Raw genomic sequence first — 16,623 nt, forward strand, 5'->3', positions numbered from 1 at the left:
TTGACGGCGACATCGCCGACGCCGTCGCCGCCGCGTTGGGCCATCTGGTGTATTAATCTCAAGTGCTATAGTGTAATCATCGATACAGCCATCTGGCACACAATGTTTCGAACTAANGTGTAATCATCAATACAGCCATCTGGCACACAATGTTTCGAACTAATTTTTTTTTCACAAATTAGGTAAAATTAACATTTTACGTATGGACTTTATCTAAATGTGTGCATGTCGCATATCAAAATAGCGGATTCGACGTTTAAAATTCGTACTTTTCACCTTAACCGTATAGCTTACCTGGAAAATGAATTTTTTTTTTTTTCCCAAAAAACCGATATTATGTATTTATGACCGAGCATAATTTAGACGCGTGACAGGTTGTGTTAGTTTACGTCGTGTTTCATCCCCCCTCCTCCTATAGGTTTGTTTACCTTTAGTTTCATTACCCCTCTCTCATAAGACTTGGTGGAGGAAGAGAGGTTCCTTACCTGATTTATGTTAGTTTACGTTGGATTCACTTCCTCCACCCTAAGACTTGGTAGAGGAGGAGAGGTTCCTCACCTGACTTAGGTTAGTTTACGTTGGATTTACTTCCCCCACCCTAAGACTTGTCAGAGGAGGTTCTTCTTAGGTTAGTTTATGTTGGGTTACATCATCTTTCCCCCTCCTATTGCATTATGTTAGTTTACGTTGGATTTATACCCCCTCCACCCCTCTTCCCATACACAACGGAGGTAGGGTGGGTGGGTGAAGCGGGGGGGAACCAGAACTCTCTATTTCACCCTACTACTATAGTAATTAACCTGTAATACATATTTATTGTACAACACACACGTGGGCCTTCTTATGTGAGTACCCAAATGGTGAGATGGGTGGGAGAAGTAGCGAGTCCCTTTTTTACACTATTATCAACAGTTAACTAATATAAAACTTGGTAATATAATTATATAGATAAAATTAATCTTGGAACTAAATAGTTTTGGAGGGAGATCCTTTTTAGCATAAAAACTAAATAGTAATTGAATCGGTAATAGACTTATGAACTACTCCCAATTTGTTTTTATTTCATATATAATTACCGTTAAAAATGAGTCATCAATAAGTGACCCATGAATATGTAAGTGTTGAATGCTCCAAATAAAGTATTGATAAAGGATCCACATTCTACTCTAATATTTAGCTAATAAGTTAGCTTTGTATCATTTTTATAAGACCGGGCAAGTTAATTGTTATAAACAAAGATTAGTGAGTTCTTACACAATACTAAATCTACTAAAACAATTTACGGATTCAAATCCAAAATGCTCTATGTGTAATTATGTAATTTTTCAGGACAGCAAATTTAAATATATTCGAATATTATTCATCTTAAAATTATTCGATTTAAAAGTACAAATAATAAATTTTATATTCAAACTATATCACCAGTTAACTAAAATGGAACTTGGTAATCAAATAATATTGATAAAATTAATCTTGGAACTAAATAGTTCTGGAGGGAGAATATTTTAGCACAAAATCTAAAAATAAAAACTTGAATCTTTTTACTAAAAAATAAAAAAGTATATTACCACAAAGAAAAATTTGTTCCTAATAAGGTGTTTTTTGACTGTAGATAGAAGCTTTATATTTTAAAATTAAAAAAATTAAATATAGTACTATCTAAGGTTTTCCATAGTATATACTCACATAGAACATTTTGGATCTACGCACCAATTTATATAAAAGGATATATAACGAATTGTTATATATCCTTTTACTAAATATAAACAATTTAAACAAAAGTATGTGGTTTTAATTAGATTTTTTATATGTTTAAGTTTTAAATTCTATTCATTTTATCTTTAATATTTTGTATCCATTGTTTAAATTTGGTTATTGCTTAGTTGTGTATTCTTTAATACTGACAATATCGAATAACACGTTTTTATAGCCTGGAAATTTATATAATGAAATAATAATGGTAAAAGTTTATAAATATATAATGATTTTTTAACTTACACCTACAAACATAATTAAATCCACGGTTTTATTTCTAGTTATATTCATTTTTGATTGATGAGCACTAATCATTTTCATAGTTAGTAAAACAAGCCTTTTATTTTCTATGTTAATTTCTGTCCAATACGAATTATAAATTCCAAATAGCATTGATTCTTTCTAAAAAAAATAATCAAAAAATAATTTATTTATTAATGTTTATGTTTGAACATCACTTCTTAAAAACTACTTCTTTTTCCAGAGGCTATATCAGTTTTCTTATAGAGTGAACCGCTAACTAAGCTTCACGTAATATTTTCAAAACTAATAGTGCTACAGTAACAATTTTTGATTTTTAAATGTAACCCATATTATTTTTATATATTCTTGTTTGTCATAAAAAAAAAAATTATTTATAGAAATTCTAAACGATATACGCTCATTTGAAATTCAAGCGATAAAAAAGAAATTACAGTAGTTCCTCCAAACAGTGATATTTTTATTTTATGTATCGATAAAAGAAACATGGAAAGCTTGGTGAGTTCATTGATTTGGCGCATAAAATTCAAACGCTATTATAATATATTAGTTATGATGGAAATTATTCACTTATAACCAAAAAAAATGTCTGTAGACATATAAAATTGAAAAATATTCCCTTATTCTCCGTAAATAGTAAAAATCCCCCAAAAATTACGATTTATAAAATCGTTCAATATTGACATTTTTTTCTCTAAAATTTGTCACAACTTGAAAAATCTTGAAAAAAATAACCAAAATATTTTTATTATAAAAACACCTTACATAATTCCTCTTCATTTGTTATATTTTTTTAATAATCTGAACATTTACCTGCACACAGGAGGGATTCAAATTAGCAACTTTTTTACAAAAGTCAACTATTTCAACTTAAGTTTTGATAATGTTCCGGAAAACTGCATCTTTTAAATATATGTTTTAAATTAAAGAAATGTTACGTACCATAAATTAAAAAAAAAAAATTCTCTTGACGTCTTATCTTGTACGTGCAAATGGCTACCTTAGTTAAAAACATACTATTTTTGTGTTCAAATTTTATTTTTATTTTGTTTATTTTAAAATACTTTATAAGATTTTCTCATAAAAATGAGTCAACCAATTGTCATAAAATTTACACGAATCTAACTTACATTAAATAAAACTTTATACTTTTTTTTTTTATTATTTTGCCTTCTCAAAGTTAAGAAAAGCTGTTTTAAATTTTAGAACTAGCTTAAATTGTCATTTTAGCTAATATTCGTATAATTCACGATGGCTGAGTCAAATATAATACAGATTTATACACTTGTATTACGAAGTGCGAACCCTGTTGGACAAATCAACTTTTTTTGCATATTTTCTTATTTTTTTTTTGAATTGGAAAAAATATTCAGAGTTCATTTGATTGTTATCTTATTTTTATTGCAACGCATATCCAAGTACCGTTCGGTGGCGATAAACACAACGCACACGGCAGAATACGGAAATCACAAATCAAGTAGCCAAAATCAATATCTTTTATATCATAGGGCAGTAGCCTGTTTATTCACTGTCTCACAACCACAGTAAAAACAAAATGATAATTATAATAATAAATAAGTATAGATAAAGATATAGATTATAGATATCTAGATATAGATATGTAAATACGCTTTCCACAATCGCAAGAACTATCGTAGGTAATCAGTTAAGGTGAACGTAGTAACGAAACAGAACGCATCAGTAATACACAGGCAGCATCGACCTTGTAGCCATGTCAAGAGCGAGGAGATATCCGCTGACAACCGTTTGTCATATTGATAAGTGGACGACTGATATCGAGAGACACGAGTGAGCGCCAACCTAGAGCATTGCGCGGTGCCATGTCATTGGAATAACTTCAATGAATAATAAGAATCCCATCACTATAGTCTCCCCTTGTGAGAAAAACTTCTTAATCGTGTTAAAATATTTTACTATATAATTTTTTTTTTGTCTGTCTTTAACTTTTCTTATCTCTGACTTGACCAATAGATTTTTGCACGAAAAATAAAATTTTTCAATTAAATTTTTGAAAATGTTCCGGAAATACTGCGTTCTTTAAAAATATATTTAACTAAAGGTTATATTACGTACTATAAATTCAAAAAAAAATTATCCCTTACTTATTTTCTAAGCGCAAATAGCTGCCGTAGTTAAAAACATACTATTTTTGTGTCCAAATTTTTGATTTTATATTTTCAACCGTAAATTGCTATAACTTTTTCAAAAATGTATGGATCAACAAAACATTTTTTTTATAAATACCCCTTTTATACGACATACCTTTTTTAGCTTCGATGCGAAGCTGAAAAGGTATTGATTTTACTATGATGTGTTTTTTTTTTTTTTGTGTCTGTTACCACTTTTTCTCAACTCTCACTGAACCGAATTCTTTCAAAGATACGTCAAAAGATCACAAATCCTATCTAGACGAAGACATTACTCATGAAAATTGAAAAAATTNGATTTCTTTCAACGATACGTCAAAAGATCACAAATCGTATCTAGTCGAAGACATTACCCTTCAAAATTGAAAAAATTTCCCTCGTTCCCCGTAAATGGGGGAAACCTCCAAAAAAATTACAAATTTAAAAATCGCTAATTTTCGAAATATTTTCAATTTTTTTTACTAAAAACTGCCGTAACTTTTTCAAAAATGAACATCTCAATATAATTTTTTTTTTTTATAGATGCTTGATGTCTTTACCTATCATTGGGTAAATTTTTTTTGTAAATTTGACCCTTTATCTGCCCACAAGGGGGTTTTAAAATGACAACTTTTTCACAAAAAATTAACTTTTTCAACTTGACTTTTGAAAATGTTCCGGAAAGTCTGACACTTTTATATATATCTTAAATTAAAGCTAATGTAATATACTTTAGTTTGAAAAAAACAAATTTGACCACTGGACTTGTCATCATAGTGAAAATGGCTACCAAATGCTATTTTTATGTGAAAATTCTCCATTTTAATTTTCACATTTTTAACTTTATAATGCTATAACTTATTGAAAAGTGTATGGATCAACATATTTTTTTTATGAGAAATAATATTTTTTAATAATCCCTTTTTAATTTGACATACTTTATCTTAAATAGGATATTAATAAGGAACTAGCAGATCATGTAGAATTTGGAATAATCCACCAATTTTTTAAAATTAAACACTATCTAAAGATTTGCATCGAAGCGTTTTATTTTGATAGTGATTTTAATCATTGTCAGATATCATTATACTTGATCCAACTATGCCACGTCACAACTGTACCGCGACCCCCCTGTGCTGGGTTTTTTTAAATCTGAACATTTTTCCTCATATAAGAGGATTGACGATGTGCAATAAAAGTCATCAAATTATGCAGTGTAATTTTATGAAAAAATTATTATTTAATAAAAAATTGGGATAGTAAAATTATTAAATCATACTGTATATATTGTGACACCACTCTGAAAAATGTCTGTATTTTATAGTAGTTTCAAGTACTCCGTAATATATTTAGTACCCCTAAACGCGATGTAAGTTGTTGTTGAAAACAGGAACTTCTCATAACATCTGTGCGAGAATGGTACCCCCCATTTCTTTTGTTAAATAATGATTTTCTTTATAAAAATGTATAGATTAAAATTTAATAAAATTTTATAACCATTGCAAATATCAAATTATAAGACAAATAATGCCTAACCAATTTTGTACTATTATTTTTTGTGTTGTTATAATTTTTATTTATTAACGGAGTGCACAACGTAGATGAATTTTAATCTGTACATTATTGTAAAAATAGAGCGTCGTTAAACACTACACCACTCCTCAAATTTTCTTAATCTTGAAATGCTTTATCACAAAAATTAATTTTAAAAATCTGGTTATTGACAAGTTAAAACATTATTTAGACCATAGTTTATTTAATAAGAGAAAAATAATAATAGGTTCTTATTAAACTTTCAAAAATTACCCCTAAAATATTCCACTAGAAATCATTTTTTCTTACAATAAACTTAAAATTTTCTATAATTTTTAAAAATTAATAAAATTTTAATTTGTAATTTTTATGAAAATTTGGGGATAGTATCCTTATTAAATCACACCGTATATATTTTGACACCTCTTTGAAAAATTCCTGTATACCTCAGTTCTGTAAAGTATTCCGTAATATACGTATTATATTATATTATTATTATATTCGTATTTAATACACCAAACGCCATGTAAGGTGTTGCTGAAAACAGGAAATTCTCATAAAATCTTCTGTGCGAGATTAAATAGTTATTGTTTTGATTACAGAGCTTCACATTATGTAGAAATCTATGCGATGGTTTTAAGATTTCAACTTAGTTTCTTGATGTCTAGATAATATTGCACTACAACATTTTTAGACAGTTATAATTTACTGATTAATAATCTTAATACTTATTATTAATATTAAAATTCGATAATAATAGCTTAAGAGCGAAGAAATTAATCAAAGGCTAGAGGTGTGGAGATCAGCTCTTGAAGAAAAGGGTTTAAGAATAAGTAGGAGTAAGATAGAGTTTATAGAGTACGAGTTTGANAGAATAAGTAGGAGTAAGATAGAGTTTATAGAGTACAAGTTTGATAAAGGAGAACACGAGGTAGGTGAAATAAGGAGACCAGTGACAATAGGCGAGGACGTGATTAGAGAGGTGGAAAGTTTTAAATATTTAGGATCAGTTGTGCAAAAAAGCGGTGGTATTGACGAAGATGTAAGACATAGGATTAAGTGCGGGTGGTTGAAGTGGAGAGAAGCGTGTGGTGTCTTATTTGATAAAAGAATTCCAATGAGGCTGTAAGGTAAATTCTACAAGACTGTAGTGAGACCAGCTATGGTGTATGGTTCAGAGTGTTGGGTAGTTGACAGAGAAAGTAGAGCAGAGAATAAGTGTAGTAGAGATAAGAATGCTTAGATGAATGAGTGGAATGACTAGAGAAATTAGGATAAGGAACGAGCATATAAGAGGGAGTATAGGTGTAGCGTCAATCGTAGATAAAATGAGAGAAAATAGACTTAGATAGTTTGGTCATGTTACGAGGAGAAAGGAATCGAAAGCTATAATAGTTATAGAAATAAATATTAAAGGATGAAGACGTAGAGGAAGACAAAAAAAAAGACGGAGGGATGTTATTGAATGCGATATGAGGACAGCTGATGTGAGCGTAGCGGATGTGGGTGATCGTGTTAAGTAGAAGTTTAGGATAAGGGTGGCCGACCCCAGTAGTTGGGATTAGGGCGAGGAAGAAGAAGAAGAAGTTAATAATAGCTTCATAACTTAATTTTATTGTAATTTATTATTATATATTTCAATCAGTCAATTATATTTATGTGCGTTAAATAAAAAGATGTTCAACACTTTTCCTTGTTAACTTCAAATAAAAAAAAATTTATTTATATATTGTTTGTTATAAAAATTTAAATAGATACACAGCGCTGACATAACAATATACCATTAAGTTTAAATCAGCTTTGATAAAAATTGATTAGGTAATATTTGAAAAAAAATAGATTAATTTAAAATTAGAATTGTTTATAACTGAGAAAAATTTGTACCTACATCTTTGATAGTACATGTAGTAGATTATTCAACCAATTATTATGGCTCTACAAATATCACATACAAGTATAAGACATTGGAAAAAATTAAATTATAAATTATAAACCTATCCCAATTTATGACAATTAAATTTAGTTTAATTTTTTAAATCATGAATTCAAGTCAAATAGAGTGTTTCTCTGTAGGATTTTCTTCATTATTAAAAAAATGTTAATATTTAACATATGATTTGAGAATTAATTTAAACAACAATAATGATATAACAAACATTAACCTAACGATTTTGAAAATATGGTACTGCAAAGCAGAAAAATTTTAAGTTAAGTAATGAAACGTGTAATCAATTTCACTTACAAATTTGTATATATTTATATTTGTAGAAGATGAAATTTTAAATTAATTTAAATAGAATTTATTAAACAATTGCAGAGGAGTGATATTAATTAATTTGCACACAAGGATGCCTTAATAAAAAAAAAAACAAAAGTTCTAAATTAGAAACATGGCCTATTGAAAAGTCGAGTTGTTAAACACTTACAACGAATAGAAAAAAGCGGTAACAGTTTAATTTCAATAATTTTAGCCGCCTGAAGTATTTTTTATAAATATAGATCAATATATACTAACAAAATAACGTGATCTTGTGATTAAAGCTTTAACATTATTATTATTTTATTTTTTTAATAATCTACTTACCTTGTCATTTATAATGCCAAAAACGAAGCAAAGTATGAATAAATGAAAAACAAAAAATAATAATGCTGAAATAAGTTTAACAGTCTGTATCAAATTGACCATTCCGCCATTAATGTAGTTCTAATGAAATACAAAAAAATATTATTATTTCATTGTCATTAATATGTATAATTTTTTATTATGTAACTATTCTTTAATAGAGTACACTAACTAAAATATTCTGTTATCATGTATGATTTTTATCATAATCCAATGGAAAACTTAAGTACAAGAAATGTTTGGAATTTTATAATTGTTTTTTTTTAATACAATTTTTGGATGTTCCAAAACGACTGCATTCTTTAAATTTACATAAATAAAAATTGACAATTTTTTTTTAATAAAAATTATTTATTTAAATTATGTACAATTATCTTCACATATAATTGGAGTATAAAATTTGTTCTTATACTGAATCACGCAGAAAAACTGTATCACTGAAATTAAATATTTTTACGTCATACACGAAATTATACTTTGCTAACCCAAAAATTTGCGCTGATTTAAAATCTGAAATTAGATTTTTTCTACCACAACTTTTTTTTTGAGATTATTACTATTTAGTAAATACGAGTATTTAAATATAAAAATTGATCTTGAATTTTAATATGTTAAAAATAATCTAGGAAAAATTCAATTCAAAATGTCACTTTTAACCTATTTGCTGGTATTTTAAGATTTTCATGAAAGTTAATATAAAAAAATGTTGAAATTTAAACTTTTTTTTAGTTTATTAAATAGAAAATTTTATGAGGATCTTATATTAGAAGAGCGGCTAATATTATTTAAATAATAATCCTGTATACAAAAACTTTATAAATTTTTATAATTTTCTGTTAAAAATTACAATATTAAATTATTCAATATCAATTTCATATGAAATTTAATTACTGTAACAAATATTTAATTTATTTATTAAAAAGTTACTATTGCTTTACAAGCATTACTTCTTACCAACATTCCGGTGTATGAAAAAAGTACCAAATTAATAAATGTTACTACAATTTGGATCAAAATTATTTGTCGGAATGTGTCATAAAATTGCTTCATTTTTCTAAAAAATACAAAAATATTAAAACCACTTATATGTTCATTATTGCCTCTATGAATATAGCATCTTTCATTTGTGTAAATTATTTATTTATAATAATTTTTTATTGTTTGTGTATAAAGAAACAAAAATTCAGTTACAGATTGTAAGTAATTCAAAACAAATAAAATATCACAAATTTTATCAGATTTTTACTATACAGAGTTTCCATTCATTAGTAAATATCTTAATAGAGATTTTGATTTTTTTTTTACTCAATGTTCAGTTGAGATTTTATACAAATATTCTGCATAAATTGTTTATAAATTCGGGGCAGCTACCAATATTTATGTACGAATCGTTTTGTATTATCATTACAATATTAACATTTGTAATATCATGTGACTAAATTCTCAAATACTTTTATAGATGATGATAATTATCGCCACCATTAGGTAAAAAAATATATGTATGTAATTTGCACCAATTTTTTAACTAAAAAAAATGTATTCAACACTATATAAAACTCTACTATTAATAATTTTTTTTTCGCTAGATTTCCTGTACACGTACATTTTATCTTATTTTTAACTATAATATATCAACGTTACATATCTTAAATATATCGCTGCTTATATTATTTCACAGTGCGTACCTCAAAATTTGACAAATTGAGATTTTTATCAATAATAATAAAATAAGTATTTTTGTATAGTTATGACTGGAGAAAAGGCACAGTTATGACTATTTATTTCATAAGACTTTTCTCGTAATCATTATGCCTACCGTCAAGATATAAAAATTTTAATAACTTACAAAGAACTGGTCCAAAAGGTGTTATTGACCCATCATTAGCTAAATTAAGTGATTTTTTATTTTGTATACTAGTTAAATATTTATGTTTCCATCAAAAAAAAATAAAGTTGATAGCTTTATAAGTTACAATGGATTATTGATGAATGATTCAACGAAAATCTTGTGGAAAGAATAAACAGGATTATTTTAGAATAGGGACATGGAATGTGAAGAAAATTATTAAAACGGAAGGTGGAAGATGTAAAAAAACAAATGAAGATAGCAAAATTATACTTGAATAAGTTAAATAAGATGGGTAGGAAATGGTGATTTCATATCTGACGATTTTAGAATCATTCATAATGGAAATGGAAAAGAGGAAGAAACGGAGTGGCAGTGATATTATGAGGGAAGTGGAAATACACTTTACTAAACTCATACAACCTAAATGACAGATTTCTTATGGTGAAAATAGAAGCAAAGCCTACAAACATTTACATTATATAAGTATACCTTCCTTATATAGAAATACGGTTGATGAAACTGAAGAGACATACGAACAGATTGAAAAACTCATGCATCTAACATAATGCAACTCAAACGTTTTTATCATAGGCAATTTTAATGCCTCTATAGACTATGAAAGAAGTAACTTATCAGAATAATTTGGACTAGGAAAGAGAAACAAAAGAGGTACACATTGTTAGGACTTTGAAAACAACATGAACTAATAGTAACAAATATATACTTTGAAGTCTCGCTAAAGAGAAGATACACATGGAAAACGCCTGGATATAGAAGTCTATATCAAATAGACTTCATAGTTGTAAAAACTAAGTTCAGAAATCAAATCAAATCTAACTACGCCTACCCAGGATATGACATCGATAGTGGCCATAATCTTGTAATTAATGCAACATCAAATTTAAGAAAAGAACCAAAATAAAAAAAGAAGAAGAAATAGTGTATTGGAAAACTAAAAGACCAAAATATAACCGAAGAGTTCAAAAGGAATTTAGATGAACTTGATATAGGAGGAAAAAGCTGGGATAGTATGAAGATGGATATAATTAGAGCTGCAGATAAAATAATTGGTAAAAATAAAACAGAACTGAGGAAGCCATTTATTACTGGACAAATGATCCCAAATACTGACAATTGAGTTTGAGAAGTTTCTAGGACAATTGAGTGATAAAACAGCAACAGTAATTGACGATATCAATTCCTGTTGTCAATCAATCGCAGATTAACTATTTATCAAATATCCTTAAAGATATAAAGGTTAGAAAATATAATGTGGTAAATATTACAGAATATGAGATTATAAAATAGTAGCAAAACTTCTGTACAATAGTATATTCAAACACAATCACTTAATATTTTCATATCTCAAATAAATGTTGACACAAATTACACGCGCTCAATTATATTTCATATAATTCTTTATACAACCTTATGAAACTTGAACTATTTTTTTCGTTGATACTTTGAATTTTGCATCAATTAAGTAAAAAAATGTTAACCACAACGTAAAAACAACAGTCAAATTTAAAAATTTTATTAACAACATAAACAATTATACATGAAAAAGTAATCAACATTTTTCTCACGAAGTAAATTATTAATATTGACAGAGCATAAATGTTCTCTTCTTTTTCTTCTAATTCTTTGCCTTAATCCTCATTACTTGTGGTACGCCACCCTTATTCTAAACTTTCACTTGACATGATCTTCCACATCGTATATGCACACATCAGCCGTTCCATCTCTGCTCTATTCTCAAGTCAACCGCTCAACACTATGATCTTATTAAAACTATCTTATAGCATAACACACCAGACGCTTCTCTCCACTTTATCCACCCACAGCTTACCATGTGTCTTACATCCTCATCAATACCACCGTTCTTTTGCACAACTGTTCCTAAATATTTGAAATTTTCAATCTCTCCTATCACGTCCTCGCTTATTTTAACTGATCTCCTCATTTTACCTACCTCGTACTTTCCTTGGTCAAACTCATAATCTATATGCTCTGTCTTACTCCTACTTATACTTAATCCCTTTCCTTCAAGATCTGATCGCCACACTTTTAACCTTTGATTAATTTCTTATCTATATTTTTCTATAAACATTATATCGTCAGCAAAAACATGCACCACGGTATCTCTCCTTGTATTTCTCTAATAATCTAATAAATATTTAATCTTTCTATTATGGTCAATTGCACATAGTTAAATTTCCTCTATGTTAATTGGAGAGTATTCAGTTGAGCAATATCCTTATTTTTTTTTTTTTACTTGATAATCATTTTAGCTTTTATGCAAAACTGAGAAAGTATTAAATTTACTATGATGTGTTTTTTTTGTGTCTGTTTCCACCTTTTTTCAGCTCTCGCCGAACCGATTTCAATTCAACGATACGTCAAAAGATCACAATTCATATCTAGTCGAAGACATTACCCTCAAAAATTGAAAATATTTCCCTCGTTCCCTATAAATAGGGGAGATCTCCAAAAAAAAATTCAAATTTAATAATCGTTAAATCTCATTTTTTTTTTACTTAAAATTGCAATAACTTTTTTAAAAATGACTAAATCAATATAATTTTTTTATGAGAAATATTTATATCCCTCTCATTCAACATACTTTTTTTTAACATAACTGCATTTCCCTTTATATATTTATATATTATAAATATATATATATATATATTCATATATTACACTTATAAATCATAAAACTTGTAATCAGGATATAAATAAGGAAATAGGATATCATATAGCTTTTGGAATAGTCCATCAATTTTTTAAAATTAAACACTATCCAACATATACTTGACATTACTATGTCACATCCTCACTGTGCCGCGACCCCACTGTGCTGGGTTTTTAAATATATGAATTAAACGAAATATTCGACTTAAAGGTTTTAAATTTTTGGTACTGAAAAATGCATAAAACCTACCTAATAACATTTTGACTGTTGTAAATAATATTTTTCAAGTCAAATTTAATTTTCTTCTGATATACCTTAACATTGATACCTATTAAAAATAAGTTTAGTAAAGAAATACAGGTTTTTATAAAAGAAATTATCCAACTTATGAATAGGAATATATACAGGTGGCCCACCACTCACTGACAACTTAAATAACTTTTGATCCAGTTAATATTTTTAGCTGATTTTTTTTTTAAATATTAGTTAGACGTTAGGTCTATAGCTATATCTCAATAATTAATTTTTTTACATTTTATTAAAAATATTAATTATTTTAAAATTTTAAATAAAAAGTAAAAAAAGAATCTAAGATAGCTATTTTGTAGAGTAGAATTTAAGAAAAATTTTAGTAAAAAAATATCTTATTAATATTCAGTAGTAAATATTCTGTAGCGTTTTGAAGTTTGTAAAAATTTGAATTTTCATGTACTATTTTACGGTTATAAACATTGAAATACGTATTGAGAAAAGGACAGAAGAAAACGCTATCTTTTCATGATTACTGTGTATACATATGATGATAGTGTGTATACATTACAAACTTGGCATAAATACCATGATAAGAAATTAGATAAGGCAATTATTACTTATCACTCTCATTCAAAAGTATATTGAAAAGATAGCGTTTTCTTCTGTCCTTTTCTCAATACGTATTTCAATGTTTAATACCGTAAAATAGTACATGAAAATTCAAATTTTCACAAACTTCAAAACGCTACAGAATATTTACTACTGAATATTAATAAGATATTTTTTTACTAAAATTTTTCTTAAATTCTACTCTACAAAATAGCTATCTTAGATTTTTTTTTTACATTTTATTTAAAATTTAAAAATAATTAATATTTTTAATAAAATGTAAAAAAATTAATTATTGAGATATAGCTATAGACCTAACGTCTAACTAATATTTAAAAAAAAAATCAGCTAAAAATATTAACTGGATCAAAAGTTATTTAAGTTGTCAGTGAGTGGTGGGCCACCCTGTATATACTGGGAGGTTTTTTTATCATAACCCACTCAATTACTTACAGAATAAATATATTTAAACATTTTTTTTTTTTTGTTATCTTTAGTTACACATTATTCTTGAGTTATTAACTATGTAATACTTTTTAAGATCATCTCTTATGCCTTGTAAGGGTGTTAACTTTGTATTTTTAAATAGAAACATATATTTTGAATTTAATAAAATTTTTGTGTTTTTATTTATTAGTAAATGATATTTGAATAATTATATTTATGACATCGATATTCGCAGATACACAGCATTTATTATCAATGGTAATAAGGCACATTGTTGTGAGTTTTTAAATACACAAACTAGCAATATAGTAAGTATATTTATTGATAGTCATAATTGACAATAAACACTCAGTGACTGTGACAGCGACGTCATAAAAAACCTATTAGCTACCTGTCCTGTATTTGTAATGCCTCGGGTATTAAACATGTATATTAACTCAAAAATTTGAAACTTTAAATGTTTATATCTAATAAACTAATAGTTATATTAAAAATTCAAATGTTATTTACTATTAAATAAAAAGTCAAACATTTTATTAAATTAAAAATATGTGTTACCATTTAAAAAAACAAAGTTGAAACCCTTACAAGGCACAAGGGATGATCTTAAAAAGTATTACATAGCTAATAATTTGAGAATAATGTGTAACTAAAGAAAACCAAAAAAAAAATGTTTAAATTATTTTTATTCTTCAAGTAATTGAGTGGTTTAAGATAAAAAAATCATTCTGTATTTATTTCTGTATATTTGTTAACACTCCTCTCAAAATTATAAATTTGATTTTTTTTTTAATAGTTACTTTGTTGTATTATGTTTTCTTTGTACAATACTCCAATATTTTCAAAGCATTCATTAATCACTTCTAATTGACCTAATATTGATAAACATACTGTTATTAAAATTATATCTGCGGTTACGGCAAATAACCAGTAAATAAAAGCATATAAAAACTCGATTAAGTGAAAAATTGGAAAATATGTATTATATGTATCTGCTGAAACGAAAAAATACAAATTGTAAACATTCAAATGATAACTGCTGTATGAACCATCATGATTTTTTGCTATTACATAACAATTATTAAAAACATATCCACTTAACGACCAAATTAGTACTAACAATAAAGTCATTATTGGAATCAAATAGGTATATTTTATTGATATGGCTCGCCAAATAATCAGAATATTCTTATTATAATTTTCAATAGATAAGAACTCAAAATTAGTTATTTTTAAGATATCCCAAATAACTTCAGAATCTTTCATAATTAAATATATTCTGTAGATATTAAAAAGCATATTCTGTAATACAACAAGCTGTAATACAAATTGATTTAAATCATTTTTCCAGTGGTACAATCCAAATACAAGGCACACCGATATTGCTACAATGTAAATAATACCCAGTTTCACCATAAAACAAAAAAATTTAAGACTTCTTTCCGATTTAGGATTTAGAATGTAGTAGTAACCAAGAAATTTTGCCAATCGTATATTAAAAATCGTATTTTCATATTTATTTATATCCTTCATATTTTCTTTTCAAAATTTCTGCAAAACAAATGTACTGTAATTATTTTTAATAAAATGCATCACTACATCAGTTTTGTACATTTTAAATGAAATGTAAAAAAATCGGTGTAAATAATATGAAATGATTTGTTTTCTATTGTATAAAGCTGAAATAATAAAATAAAATTGTTCGTTAACAATACGAGCGCTAAAAATTCAATGTTCATCAATAAATAATGTATTATTATAAAGTAAAATATTTTATTAAAAAAGTGAAATTTGAACTATAGTACCAATATAATTTTTTCAGGTTTGGTATAAAATGTACAAAATTAAATAATTTACAGTAAAAAAAATAATTATTGATTGTCTATTACATTACCACTGCAAAGTTAAATTTCTGTTATTAAGCTACACATTTGATAAGTAAAATCAAAAACAGACTACCCTAAAAATGTTTTGAATAAGTACCTAACATCGCTAAGCCAACTTTATTATATAAAGTGGGTGACAGTAGTGTCACCTGGCAACAAATAACTACCATCTGGTGGTAAATGATTGAATCTTTTTTTACTGGCAAAATAAAATAAATATTTTTGATTAATATTTAAAATTTGAAGAATTTCCGGAGGATTCATTTTTATATTTACCAGAGCCAATTAATCAGTTTATAACGAGTTATACTGGATTAGCATTACCGAAAATAAATCTATTTCCGATTTTTTTTATAAATCTATTATATTTAAACTTTTTTTTGTCACTAATTACAATTTAAAATTAAATAAAAATGTAAAGAGCATTATTTAAAGTATTCCAGTAAATTGGCCTAGAGTATAAAGTTTTATTTAATGTAAGTTAGATTCGTGTAAATTTTATGACAATTGGTTGACTCATTTTTATGAGAAAATCTTATAAAGTATTTTAAAATAAACAAAATAAAAAT

At 26.6% G+C, this 16,623-nt stretch overlaps 1 protein-coding gene across 1 annotated transcript in view; it reads right to left on the reverse strand.

Moving 5' to 3' along the window:
* LOC126895968 (uncharacterized) overlaps window positions 1–16,318 on the reverse strand; it is a 36,945-nt gene extending 20,627 nt beyond the window's left edge. Inside the window, exons 1-6 of the mRNA XM_050668331.1 lie at window positions 16,222–16,318; window positions 14,969–15,163; window positions 13,110–13,188; window positions 9,274–9,373; window positions 8,281–8,400; window positions 1,999–2,157 (exon numbers count right to left, since the gene is read on the reverse strand). Coding sequence (XP_050524288.1) covers window positions 1,999–2,157; window positions 8,281–8,400; window positions 9,274–9,373; window positions 13,110–13,188; window positions 14,969–15,163; window positions 16,222–16,318 — 750 coding nt within the window. The remainder of the gene's footprint in view (window positions 1–1,998; window positions 2,158–8,280; window positions 8,401–9,273; window positions 9,374–13,109; window positions 13,189–14,968; window positions 15,164–16,221) is intronic.
* Between the last annotated feature and the right edge of the window lie 305 nt (window positions 16,319–16,623).

Source organism: Daktulosphaira vitifoliae, unplaced genomic scaffold (assembly GCF_025091365.1).
Source record: "Daktulosphaira vitifoliae isolate Bord-2020 unplaced genomic scaffold, ASM2509136v1 Scaffold_1, whole genome shotgun sequence".
NCBI classification, from domain to species: Eukaryota; Metazoa; Arthropoda; class Insecta; order Hemiptera; family Phylloxeridae; genus Daktulosphaira; species Daktulosphaira vitifoliae.